This window comes from Heterodontus francisci, chromosome 28, assembly GCF_036365525.1.
Source record: "Heterodontus francisci isolate sHetFra1 chromosome 28, sHetFra1.hap1, whole genome shotgun sequence".
Lineage (NCBI taxonomy): Eukaryota > Metazoa > Chordata > Chondrichthyes > Heterodontiformes > Heterodontidae > Heterodontus > Heterodontus francisci.
Window position 1 is genome coordinate 1,361,024 of NC_090398.1, and position 14,508 is coordinate 1,375,531.

Genomic DNA, 14,508 nt, shown 5'->3' on the forward strand with positions numbered 1-14,508 from the left:
CAGTGTGATACGGAGACTGGAACTGTGTACAGTAACTCCCAGTGTGATACGGAGACCGGAACTGTACACAGTAACTCCCAGTGTGATACGGAGACCGGAACTGTGCACAGTAACTCCCAGTGTGATACGGAGACTGGAACTGTGTACAGTAACTCCCAGTGTGATACGGAGACCGGAACTGTACACAGTAACTCCCAGTGTGATATGGAGACCGGAACTGTGTACAGTAACTCCCAGTGTGATATGGAGACCGGAACTGTGCACAGTAACTTCCAGTGTGATACGGAGACCAGAACTGTGCACAGTAACTCCCAGTGTGATATGGAGACCAGAACTGTACACAGTAACTCCCAGTGTGATATGGAGACTGGAACTGTGTACAGTAACTTCCAGTGTGATACGGAGACCGGAACTGTGCACAGTAACTCCCAGTGTGATATGGAGACCGGAACTGTGTACAGTAACTCCCAGTGTGATATGGAGACCAGAACTGTGCACAGTAACTCCCAGTGTGATATGGAGACCAGAACTGTGCACAGTAACTCCCAGTGTGATATGGAGACCAGAACTGTGTACAGTAACTCCCAGTGTGATATGGAGACCGGAACTGTGCACAGTAACTCCCAGTGTGATATGGAGACCAGAACTGTGCACAGTAACTCCCAGTGTGATATGGAGACCAGAACTGTACACAGTAACTCCCAGTGTGATATGGAGACCAGAACTGTACACAGTAACTCCCAGTGTGATATGGAGACCGGAACTGTGCACAGTAACTCCCAGTGTGATTTGGAAACAGGAATTGTGCACCGTAACTCCCAGTGTGATATGGAGACTGGAACTGTGTACAGTAACTCCCAGTGTGATATGGAGACCGGAACTGTGCACAGTAACTCCCAGTGTGATATGGAGACCGGAACTGTGCACAGTAACTCCCAGTGTGATATGGAGACCGGAACTGTGTACAGTAATTCCCAGTGTGATATGGAGACCGGAACTGTGCACCGTAACTCCCAGTGCGATATGGAGACCGGAACTGTGCACAGTAACTCCCAGTGTGATACGGAGACCGGAACTGTGTACAGTAATTCCCAGTCTGATATGGAGACCGGAACTGTGTGCAGTAACTCCAAGTGTGATATGGAGACTGGAACTGTGCACAGTAACTCCCAGTGTGATATGGAGACCGGAACTGTGTGCAGTAACTCCAAGTGTGATATGGAGACTGGAACTGTGCACAGTAACTCCAAGTGTGATATGGAGACCGGAACTGTGTACAGTAAATCCCAGTGTGATACGGAGACCGGAACTGTGCATGTTTAGAGATACAGCACTGAAACAGGCCCTTCGGCCCACCGAGTCTGTGCCGACCATCAACCACCCATTTATACTAATCCGACACTAATTCCATATTCCTACCACATCCCCACTTGTCCCGATATTTCCCTACCAGCTACCTATACAAGGGGCAATTTATAATGGCCAATTTACCTACCAACCTACAAGTCTTTTTGGCTTGTGGGAGGAAACCGGAGCACCCGGAGGAAACCCACGCAGACACAGGGAGAACTTGCAAACTCCACACAGGCAGTACCCAGAATTGAACCCGGGTCGCTGGAGCTGTGAGGCTACAGTGCTTACCACTGTGCCGTCCTGTACACAGTAATTCCCAGTGTGATATTGAAACCGGAACTGTGCATAGTAACTCCCAGTGTGATATGGAGACCGGAACTGTGCACAGTAACTCTTGTGTGTTTTGGAGACCGGAACTGTACACAGTAACTCCCAGTGTGATATGGAGACCAGAACTGTGCACAGTAACTCCCAGTGTGTTTTGGAGACCAGAACTGTGCACAGTAACTCCCAGTGTGTTCTGGAGACCAGAACTATACACAGTAACTCCCAGTGTGATATGGGGACCGGAACTGTACACAGTAACTCCCAGTGTGATATGGGGACCGGAACTGTACACAGTAACTCCCAGTGTGTTTTGGAGACCGGAACTGTACACAGTAACTCCCAGTGTGATATGGAGACCAGAACTGTGCACATTAACTCCCAATGTGATATGGAGACCAGAACTGTGCACAGTAACTCCCAGTGTGATATGGAGACCAGAACTGTACACAGTAACTCCCAGTGTGATATGGAGACCGGAACTGTGCACAGTAACACCCAGTGTGATATGGAGACCGGAACTGTGCACAGTAATTCCCAGTGTGATATGGAGACCGGAACTGTGCACCGTAACTCCCAGTGCGATATGGAGACCGGAACTGTGCACAGTAACTCCCAGTGTGATACGGAGACCGGAACTGTGTACAGTAATTCCCAGTCTGATATGGAGACCGGAACTGTGTGCAGTAACTCCAAGTGTGATATGGAGACCGGAACTGTACACAGTAACTCCCAGTGTGATACGGAGACTGGAACTGTGTACAGTAACTCCCAGTGTGATACGGAGACTGGAACTGTGTACAGTAACTCCCAGTGTGATACGGAGACCGGAACTGTACACAGTAACTCCCAGTGTGATACGGAGACCGGAACTGTGCACAGTAACTCCCAGTGTGATACGGAGACTGGAACTGTGTACAGTAACTCCCAGTGTGATACGGAGACCGGAACTGTACACAGTAACTCCCAGTGTGATATGGAGACCGGAACTGTGCACAGTAACTCCCAGTGTGTTATGGAGACCAGAACTGTGCACAGTAACTCCCAGTGTGATACAGAGACCGGAACTGTACACAGTAACTCCCAGTGTGATATGGAGACCAGAACTGTGCACAGTAACTCCCAGTGTGATATGGAGACCAGAACTGTGCACAGTAACTCCCAGTGTGATATGGAGACCAGAACTGTGCACAGTAACTCCCAGTGTGATATGGAGACCGGAACTGTGCACAGTAACTCCCAGTGTGCTTCCTGACAAAGTTAACAGAACCTCTCTGCTTTTCAATTCTATAAGTTGTGTTATATTTTTTTAAATTTTGGTTCCGTCCACAGTTTCGAACGAGGTTCCTGAGCATCCCTGTGTCTCTCCGGTCTCCAATCATGTGTTTGAGCGGCGCCTCATCGAGAAGTACATTGCGGAGAATGGGACGGACCCAATCAACGGGCAGCCCTTGTCCGAGGACCAACTCATCGATATCAAAGGTGAGGGGAGCAGTGCCGTGACGGCCCAGGCAGACCGTGTGGGTATCGCTTTGCTGGCTGCCTTCACACCGAGTGTGGTTCTGAGACATACACGTGTGCATGCACACGCCTGTACAAACACAGCCGGAAGGGGCCAGGTTTCATGGAAAACAGTTTGCAGGTTTGCGGGGGAATGGCAGGGGGAGTGGGACCAGCCAAATAGCTCTTGTAGAGAGCTGTACGGACATGGTCAGATCAGCACAGGAGGAGCTCATTTGGCCTGTCAAGTTCCTCCTCACATTCCACCCCCCCCTCACTCCCCGCATCTCTTACCCAAAACCTTCAATCTATGTCCCCCAGTCCTTGTACCATCAGCTATTGGGAACAGATTTTCTTTGTCTCCCTTATCTAAACCTGTCAGAATCTTGTACACCTCTATCAAATCACCCCTCAATCTCCTTTACTCCAAGGAGAACAACCCCAGCCTCTCCAATCTAACCTTGTAACTAAAATCCCCCATCCCTGGAACCATTCTGGTAAATCTCCTCTGCACCCTCTCAAGGACCCTCACATCCTTCCTAAAGTGTGGTGACCAGAACTGGACACAATTCTCCAGTTGGTGCCTGACCAGAGTTTTATAAATGTTCGACATAACCTCCCTGCTTTTGTACTCAATATTGAAGATGAGGGGTGGGGGGGATGTGAGGAGGAACTTTTTTACGCAGCGAGTGATAATGACCTGGAACTCACTGCCTGCGAGGGTGGTGCAAGCAGAGACAATGAATGATTCCAAAGGAAATTGGATGGGCACTTGAGGGGAATTAACGTACAGGGCTACAGGGATATAGCGGGGGAGAGTGGGACTGACTGGATTGTTCTGCAGAGAGCCGGCATGGACTCGATGGGCCGAATGGCCTCCCACTGTGCTGTCGCCGACCTACCACCCGGCCTGGTATGAGCCCACGCACGAACCCCCCATGTGTCCTGTATTTGTAGCGGGATTGACCTGCGATGCGACGCCACTGACAGTCGATCTGCCAGCCTGTAGGGGAATGAAAAGAGCAACCGAAGGGATTGAGTGTGCCATTGATAGGCTGTCTTGTTGTTTGTGCTTGCAGCCAGCCATCCCATCAGACCAAAGCCTCCGTCAGCCACCAGCATCCCAGCGATCCTCAAAGCCCTACAGGATGAGTGGGTAAGTCTGTGTCCCACGAAAACCACCCCTTTCCTTCCCTCCACATTTGTGACGTTTCAAAGCCTGGTGCCCAGGCGCTGTTCGCCCGGTCTTGCCAAGCTGCGTGTTCTTGCTGTCGCTTTTCTCTAAAGATCCCTGCTCCCTCCATTGTTTCCCCGCCCACCCATTACACTCCAAAAGAGAGCAGCTCGCAATCCCCCCACCCCCAGCCCCTCCGCATTCTACACAGCCTGGTTTGCACCTACTGAGTGAGTTACAGACTGGAATCTAATCGAGGGGATCTGGGGTTTATTTATAGAATAACAGATACCCGGGAGTGAGTTACAGACTGGAATCTAATCGACGGGTTCGGGTGGTTTATATATAGAATAACAGATACCCGGGAGTCAGTTACAGACTGGAATCTAATCGGGGGGTTCGGGGGGTTTATATATAGAATAACAGATACCCGGGAGTCAGTTACAGACTGGAATCTAATCGAGGGGATCTGGGGTTTATTTATAGAATAACAGATACCCGGAAGTGAGTTACAGACTGGAATCTAATCGAGGGGTTCGGGTGGTTTATATATAGAATAACAGATACCCGGGAGTGAGTTACAGACTGGAATCTAATCGACGGGTTCGGGTGGTTTATATATAGAATAACAGATACCCGGGAGTGAGTTACAGACTGGAATCTAATCGAGGGGTTTGGGGGGTTTATATAGAGAATAACAGATATCCGGGAGTGAGTTACAGACTGGAATCTAATCGAGGGGTTTGGGTGGTTTATAAATAGAATAACAGATACCCGGGAGTGAGTTACAGACTGGAATCTAATCAAGGGGTTCGGGTGGTTTATATATAGAATAACAGATACCCGGGAGTGAGTTACAGACTGGAATCTAATCGAGGGGTTCGGGGGTTTATATATAGAATAACAGATACCCGGGAGTGAGTTACAGACTGGAATCTAATCGAGGGGTTCGGGGGGTTTATATATAGAATAACAGATACCCGGGAGTGAGTTACAGACTGGAATCTAATCAAGGGGTTCGGGTGGTTTATATATAGAATAACAGATACCCGGGAGTGAGTTACAGACTGGAATCTAATCGAGGGGTTCGGGGGGTTTATATATAGAATAACAGATACCCGGGAGTGAGTTGCAGACTGGAATCTAATCGAGGGGTTCGGGGGGTTTATATATAGAATAACAGATACCCGGGAGTGAGTTACAGACTGGAATCTAATCGAGGGGTTCAGGGGGCTTATATATAGAATAACAGATACCCGGGAGTGAGTTACAGACTGGAATCTAATCGAGGGGTTCGGGGGGTTTATATATAGAATAACAGATACCCGGGAGTGAGTTACAGACTGGAATCTAATAGAGGGGTTCAGGGGGCTTATATATAGAATAACAGATACCCGGGAGTGAGTTACAGACTGGAATCTAATCAAGGGGTTCGGGGGGTTTATATATAGAATAACAGATACCCGGGAGTGAGTTACAGACTGGAATCTAATCAAGGGGTTCGGGGGGTTTATATATAGAATAACAGATACTCGGGAGTGAGTTACAGACTGGAATCTAATCAAGGGGTTCGGGGGGTTTATATATAGAATAACAGATACCCGGGAGTGAGTTACAGACTGGAATCTAATCAAGGGGTTCGGGGGGTTTATATATAGAATAACAGATACCCGGGAGTGAGTTACAGACTGGAATCTAATCGAGGGGTTCGGGTGGTTTATATATAGAATAACAGATACCTGGGAGTGAGTTACAGACTGGAATCTAATCGAGGGGTTCGGGGGGTTTATATATAGAATAACAGATATCTGGGAGTGAGTTACAGACTGGAATCTAATCAAGGGGTTCGGGGGGTTTATATATAGAATAACAGATACCCGGGAGTGAGTTACAGACTGGAATCTAATCAAGGGGTTCGGGTGGTTTATAAATAGAATAACAGATACCCGGGAGTGAGTTACAGACTGGAATCTAATCGGGGGGTTCGGGAGGTTTATATATAGAATAACAGATACCCGGGTGTGAGTTACAGACTGGAATCTAATCGTGGGGTTCGGGGCGTTTATATATAGAATAACAGATACCCGGGAGTGAGTTACAGACTGGAATCTAATCGAGGGGTTCGGGTGGTTTATAAATAGAATAACAGATACCCGGGAGTGAGTTACAGACTGGAATCTAATCGAGGGGTTCGGGGGTTTATATATAGAATAACAGATACCCGGGAGTGAGTTACAGACTGGAATCTAATCGGGGGGTTCGGGAGGTTTATATTTCGAATAACAGATACCCGGGAGTGAGTTACAGAGTGGAATCTAATCGAGCGGTTCGGGGGGTTTATATATAGAATAACAGATACCCGGGAGTCAGTTACAGACTGGAATCTAATCGGGGGGTTCGGGAGGTTTATATTTCGAATAACAGATACCCGGGAGTGAGTTACAGAGTGGAATCTAATCGAGGGGTTCGGGAGGGGGTTTATATATAGAATAACAGATACCCGGGTGTGAGTTACAGACTGGAATCTAATCGAGGGGTTCGGGAGGGGGTTTATATATAGAATAACAGATACCCGGGAGTGAGTTACAGACTGGAATCTGATCGAGGGGTTCGGGAGGGGGTTTATATGTAGAATAACAGATACCCAGGAGTGAGTTACAGACTGGAATCTAATCGAGGGGTTCGGGTGGTTTATATATAGAATAACAGATACCCGGGAGTGAGTTACAGACTGGAATCTAATCGAGGGGTTCGGGGTGTTTATATATAGAACAACAGATACCCGGGAGTGAGTTACAGAGTGGAATCTAATCGAGGGGTTCGGGGGGTTTATATAAAGAATAACAGATACCCGGGAGTGAGTTACAGACTGGAATCTAATCGAGGGGTTCGGGGGGTTTATATATAGAATAACAGATACCCGGGAGTGAGTTACAGACTGGAATCTAATCGAGGGGTTCGGGGGGTTTATATATAGAATAACAGATACCCGGGAGTGAGTTACAGACTGGAATCTAATCGAGGGGTTCGGGTGGTTTATATATAGAATAACAGGTACCTGGCAGTGAGTTACAGACTGGAATCTAATCGAGGGGTTCGGGGGGTTTATATATAGAATAACAGATACCCGGGAGTGAGTTACAGACTGGAATCTAATCGAGGGGTTCGGGTGGTTTATATATAGAATAACAGATACCCGGGAGTGAGTTACAGACTGGAATCTAATCGAGGGGTTCGGGGGTTTATATATAGAATAACAGATACCCGGGAGTGAGTTACAGACTGGAATCTAATCGGGGGGTTCGGGTCGTTTATATATAGAATAACAGATACCCGGGAGTGAGTTACAGACTGGAATCTAATCGAGGGGTTCGGGGGTTTATATATAGAATAACAGATACCCGGGAGTGAGTTACAGACTGGAATCTAATCGGGGGGTTCGGGTCGTTTATATATAGAATAACAGATACCCGGGAGTGAGTTACACACTGGAATCTAATCGAGGGGTTCGGGTGGTTTATATATAGAATAACAGATACCCGGGAGTGAGTTACACACTGGAATCTAATCGAGGGGTTCGGGTGGTTTATATATGGAATAACAGATACCCGGGAGTGAGTTACAGACTGGAATCTAATCGAGGGGTTCGGGTCGTTTATATATAGAATAACAGATACCCGGGAGTGAGTTACTGACTGGAATCTAATCGAGGGATTCGGGTGGTTTATGTATAGAATAACAGATACCCGGGAGTGAGTTACACACTGGAATCTAATCGAGGGGTTCGGGTGGTTTATATATAGAATAACAGATACCCGGGAGTGAGTTACAGACTGGAATCTAATCGAGGGGTTCGGGGGGTTTATATATAGAATAACAGATACCCGGGAGTGAGTTACAGACTGGAATCTAATCGAGGGGTTCGGGGGGTTTATATATAGAATAACAGATACCCGGGAGTGAGTTACAGACTGGAATCTAATCGGGGGGTTCGGGTCGTTTATATATAGAATAACAGATACCCGGGAGTGAGTTACAGACTGGAATCTAATCGAGGGGTTCGGGGGGTTTATATATAGAATAACAGATACCCGGGAGTGAGTTACAGACTGGAATCTAATCAAGAGGTTCGGGGGGTTTATATATAGAATAACAGATACCCGGGAGTGAGTTACAGACTGGAATCTAATCGAGGGGTTCGGGGGGTTTATATATAGAATAACAGATACCCGGGAGTGAGTTACAGACTGGAATCTGATCGAGGGGTTCGGGGGGTTTATATATAGAATAACAGATACCCGGGAGTGAGTTACAGACTGGAATCTAATCGAGGGGTTCGGGGGGTTTATATATAGAATAACAGATACCCGGGAGTGAGTTACAGACTGGAATCTAATCAAGGGGTTCGGGTGGTTTATAAATAGAATAACAGATACCCGGGAGTGAGTTACAGACTGGAATCTAATCGGGGGGTTCGGGAGGTTTATATATAGAATAACAGATACCCGGGTGTGAGTTACAGACTGGAATCTAATCGAGGGGTTCGGGGCGTTTATATATAGAATAACAGATACCCGGGAGTGAGTTACAGACTGGAATCTAATCGGGGGGTTCGGGAGGTTTATATTTCGAATAACAGATACCCGGGAGTGAGTTACAGAGTGGAATCTAATCGAGGGGTTCGGGGGGTTTATATATAGAATAACAGATACCCGGGAGTCAGTTACAGACTGGAATCTAATCGGGGGGTTCGGGAGGTTTATATTTCGAATAACAGATACCCGGGAGTGAGTTACAGAGTGGAATCTAATCGAGGGGTTCGGGAGGGGGTTTATATATAGAATAACAGATACCCGGGTGTGAGTTACAGACTGGAATCTAATCGAGGGGTTCGGGAGGGGGTTTATATATAGAATAACAGATGCCCGGGAGTGAGTTACAGACTGGAATCTGATCGAGGGGTTCGGGAGGGGGTTTATATGTAGAATAACAGATACCCAGGAGTGAGTTACAGACTGGAATCTAATCGAGGGGTTCGGGTGGTTTATATATAGAATAACAGATACCCGGGAGTGAGTTACAGACTGGAATCTAATCGAGGGGTTCGGGGTGTTTATATGTAGAACAACAGATACCCGGGAGTGAGTTACAGACTGGAATCTAATCGAGGGGTTCGGGGGGTTTATATATAGAATAACAGATACCCGGGAGTGAGTTACAGACTGGAATCTAATCGAGGGGTTCGGGGGGTTTATATATAGAATAACAGATACCCGGGAGTGAGTTGCAGACTGGAATCTAATCGAGGGGTTCGGGGGGTTTATATATAGAATAACAGGTACCTGGCAGTGAGTTACAGACTGGAATCTAATCGAGGGGTTCGGGGGGTTTATATATAGAATAACAGATACCCGGGAGTGAGTTACAGACTGGAATCTAATCGAGGGGTTCGGGTGGTTTATATATAGAATAACAGATACCCGGGAGTGAGTTACAGACTGGAATCTAATCGAGGGGTTCGGGGGGTTTATATATGGAATAACAGATACCCGGGAGTGAGTTACAGACTGGAATCTAATCGAGGGGTTCGGGGGTTTATATATAGAATAACAGATACCCGGGAGTGAGTTACAGACTGGAATCTAATCGAGGGGTTCGGGGGTTTATATATAGAATAACAGATACCCGGGTGTGAGTTACAGACTGGAATCTAATCGAGGGGTTCGGGAGGCGGTTTATATATAGAATAACAGATACCCGGGAGTGAGTTACAGACTGGAATCTAATCGAGGGGTTCGGGGGTTTATATATAGAATAACAGATACCCGGGAGTGAGTTACAGACTGGAATCTAATCGAGGGGTTCGGGTCGTTTATATATAGAATAACAGATACCCGGGAGTGAGTTACACACTGGAATCTAATCGAGGGGTTCGGGTGGTTTATATATAGAATAACAGATACCCGGGAGTGAGTTACAGACTGGAATCTAATCGGGGGGTTCGGGAGGTTTATATTTCGAATAACAGATACCCGGGAGTGAGTTACAGAGTGGAATCTAATCGAGGGGTTCGGGAGGGGGTTTATATATAGAATAACAGATACCCGGGTGTGAGTTACAGACTGGAATCTAATCGAGGGGTTCGGGAGGGGGTTTATATATAGAATAACAGATACCCGGGAGTGAGTTACAGACTGGAATCTGATCGAGGGGTTCGGGAGGGGGCTTTTTTGTAGAATAACAGATACCCAGGAGTGAGTTACAGACTGGAATCTAATCGAGGGGTTCGGGTGGTTTATATATAGAATAACAGATACCCGGGAGTGAGTTACAGACTGGAATCTAATCGAGGGGTTCGGGGGGTTTATATAAAGAATAACAGATACCCGGGAGTGAGTTACAGACTGGAATCTAATCGAGGGGTTCAGGGGGGTTTATATATAGAATAACAGATACCCGGGAGTGAGTTACAGACTGGAATCTAATCGAGGGGTTCGGGGGGTTTATATATAGAATAACAGATACCCGGGAGTGAGTTACAGACTGGAATCTAATCGAGGGGTTCGGGGGGTTTATATATAGAATAACAGATACCCGGGAGTGAGTTACAGACTGGAATCTAATCGAGGGGTTCGGGGGGTTTATATATAGAATAACAGATACCCGGGAGTGAGTTACAGACTGGAATCTAATCGAGGGGTTCGGGGGGTTTATATATAGAATAACAGATACCCGGGAGTGAGTTGCAGACTGGAATCTAATCGAGGGGTTCGGGTCGTTTATATATAGAACAACAGATACCCGGGAGTGAGTTACAGAGTGGAATCTAATCGAGGGGTTCGGGGGGTTTATATAAAGAATAACAGATACCCGGGAGTGAGTTACAGACTGGAATCTAATCGAGGGATTCGGGGGGTTTATATATAGAATAACAGATACCAGGGAGTGAGTTACAGACTGGTATCTAATCGAGGGGTTCGGGGGGTTTATATATAGAATAACAGGTACCTGGCAGTGAGTTACACACTGGAATCTAATCGAGGGGTTCGGGGGGTTTATATATAGAATAACAGATACCCGGGAGTGAGTTACAGACTGGAATCTAATCGAGGGGTTCGGGGGGTTTATATATAGAATAACAGATACCCGGGAGTGAGTTACACACTGGAATCTAATCGAGGGGTTCGGGTGGTTTATATATAGAATAACATGTACCCGGGAGTGAGTTACAGACTGGAATCTAATCGAGGGGTTCGGGGGGTTTATATATGGAATAACAGATACCTGGGAGTGAGTTACAGACTGGAATCTAATCGAGGGGTTCGGGGGTTTATATATAGAATAACAGATACCCGGGAGTGAGTTACAGACTGGAATCTAATCGGGGGGTTCGGGTCGTTTATATATAGAATAACAGATAACCGGGAGTGAGTTACAGACTGGAATCTAATCGGGGGGTTCGGGTCGTTTATTTATAGAATAACAGATACCCGGGTGTGAGTTACAGACTGGAATCTAATCGGGGGGTTCGGGTCGTTTATATATAGAATAACAGATACCCGGGAGTGAGTTACAGACTGGAATCTAATCGGGGGGTTCGGGTTGTTTATATATAGAATAACAGATACCCGGGAGTGAGTTACAGACTGGAATCTAATCGGGGGGTTCGGGTCGTTTATATATAGAATAACAGATACCCGGGAGTGAGTTACAGACTGGAATCTAATCGAGGGGTTCGGGTCGTTTATATATAGAATAACAGATACCCGGGAGTGAGTTACACACTGGAATCTAATCGAGGGGTTCGGGTGGTTTATATATGGAATAACAGATACCCGGGAGTGAGTTACAGACTGGAATCTAATCGAGGGGTTCGGGGGGTTTATATATAGAATAACAGATACCCGGGAGTGAGTTACAGACTGGAATCTAATCGAGGGGTTCGGGGGGTTTATATATAGAATAACAGATACCCGGGAGTGAGTTACAGACTGGAATCTAATCGAGGGGTTCGGGGGGTTTATATATAGAATAACAGATACCCGGGAGTGAGTTACAGACTGGAATCTAATCGAGGGGTTCGGGGGTTTATATATAGAATAACAGATACCCGGGAGTGAGTTACAGACTGGAATCTAATCGAGGGGTTCGGGGGGTTTATATATAGAATAACAGATACCCGGGAGTGAGTTGCAGACTGGAATCTAATCGAGGGGTTCGGGGGGTTTATACATAGAATAACAGATACCTGGGAGTGAGTTACAGACTGGAATCTAATCGAGGGGTTCAGGGGGTTTATATATAGAATAACAGATACCCGGGTGTGAGTTACAGACTGGAATCTAATCGAGGGGTTCAGGGGGTTTATATATAGAATAACAGATACCCGGGAGTGAGTTGCAGACTGGAATCTAATCGAGGGGTTCGGGGGGTTTATATATAGAATAACAGATACCTGGGAGTGAGTTACAGACTGGAATCTAATCGAGGGGTTCTGGTGGTTTATATAAAGAATTACAGATACCCGGGAGTGAGTTACAGACTGGAATCTAATCGAGGGGTTCGGGTGTTTTATATATAGAATAACAGATACCCGGGAGTGAGTTACAGACTGGAATCTAATCGAGGGGTTCGGGTGGTTTATATATAGAATAACAGATACCCGGGAGTGAGTTACAGACTGGAATCTAATCGAGGGGTTCTGGTGGTTTATATATAGAATAACAGATACCCGGGAGTGAGTTACAGACTGGAATCTAATCGAGGGGTTCGGGTGGTTTATATAAAGAATAACAGATACCCGGGAGTGAGTTACAGACTGGAATCTAATCGAGGGGTTCGGGTGGTTTATATAAAGAATAACAGATACCCGGGAGTGAGTTACAGACTGGAATCTAATCGAGGGGTTCGGGGAGTGTATATATAGAATAACAGATACCCGGGAGTGAGTTACAGACTGGAATCTAATCGAGGGGTTCGGGGAGTTTATATATAGAATAACAGATACCCGGGAGTGAGTTACAGACTGGAATCTAATCAAGAGGTTCGGGGGGTTTATATATAGAATAACAGATACCCGGGAGTGAGTTACAGACTGGAATCTAATCGAGGGGTTCGGGGGGTTTATATATAGAATAACAGATACCCGGGAGTGAGTTACAGACTGGAATCTGATCGAGGGGTTCGGGGGGTTTATATATAGAATAACAGATACCCGGGAGTGAGTTACAGACTGGAATCTAATCGAGGGGTTCGGGGGGTTTATATATAGAATAACAGATACCCGGGAGTGAGTTACAGACTGGAATCTAATCAAGGGGTTCGGGTGGTTTATAAATAGAATAACAGATACCCGGGAGTGAGTTACAGACTGGAATCTAATCGGGGGGTTCGGGAGGTTTATATATAGAATAACAGATACCCGGGTGTGAGTTACAGACTGGAATCTAATCGAGGGGTTCGGGGCGTTTATATATAGAATAACAGATACCCGGGAGTGAGTTACAGACTGGAATCTAATCGGGGGGTTCGGGAGGTTTATATTTCGAATAACAGATACCCGGGAGTGAGTTACAGAGTGGAATCTAATCGAGGGGTTCGGGGGGTTTATATATAGAATAACAGATACCCGGGAGTCAGTTACAGACTGGAATCTAATCGGGGGGTTCGGGAGGTTTATATTTCGAATAACAGATACCCGGGAGTGAGTTACAGAGTGGAATCTAATCGAGGGGTTCGGGAGGGGGTTTATATATAGAATAACAGATACCCGGGTGTGAGTTACAGACTGGAATCTAATCGAGGGGTTCGGGAGGGGGTTTATATATAGAATAACAGATGCCCGGGAGTGAGTTACAGACTGGAATCTGATCGAGGGGTTCGGGAGGGGGTTTATATGTAGAATAACAGATACCCAGGAGTGAGTTACAGACTGGAATCTAATCGAGGGGTTCGGGTGGTTTATATATAGAATAACAGATACCCGGGAGTGAGTTACAGACTGGAATCTAATCGAGGGGTTCGGGGTGTTTATATGTAGAACAACAGATACCCGGGAGTGAGTTACAGACTGGAATCTAATCGAGGGGTTCGGGGGGTTTATATATAGAATAACAGATACCCGGGAGTGAGTTACAGACTGGAATCTAATCGAGGGG

The 14,508-nt window shown here is 46.4% G+C and overlaps 1 protein-coding gene across 1 annotated transcript in view; it reads left to right on the forward strand.

Annotated features, from left to right (window-relative positions):
* LOC137385185 (pre-mRNA-processing factor 19-like) overlaps nucleotides 1-14,508 on the forward strand; it is a 71,021-nt gene that overhangs the window by 6,227 nt on the left and 50,286 nt on the right. The window contains exons 2-3 of the mRNA XM_068060171.1: nucleotides 3,010-3,159; nucleotides 4,257-4,333. Coding sequence (XP_067916272.1) covers nucleotides 3,010-3,159; nucleotides 4,257-4,333 — 227 coding nt within the window. The remainder of the gene's footprint in view (nucleotides 1-3,009; nucleotides 3,160-4,256; nucleotides 4,334-14,508) is intronic.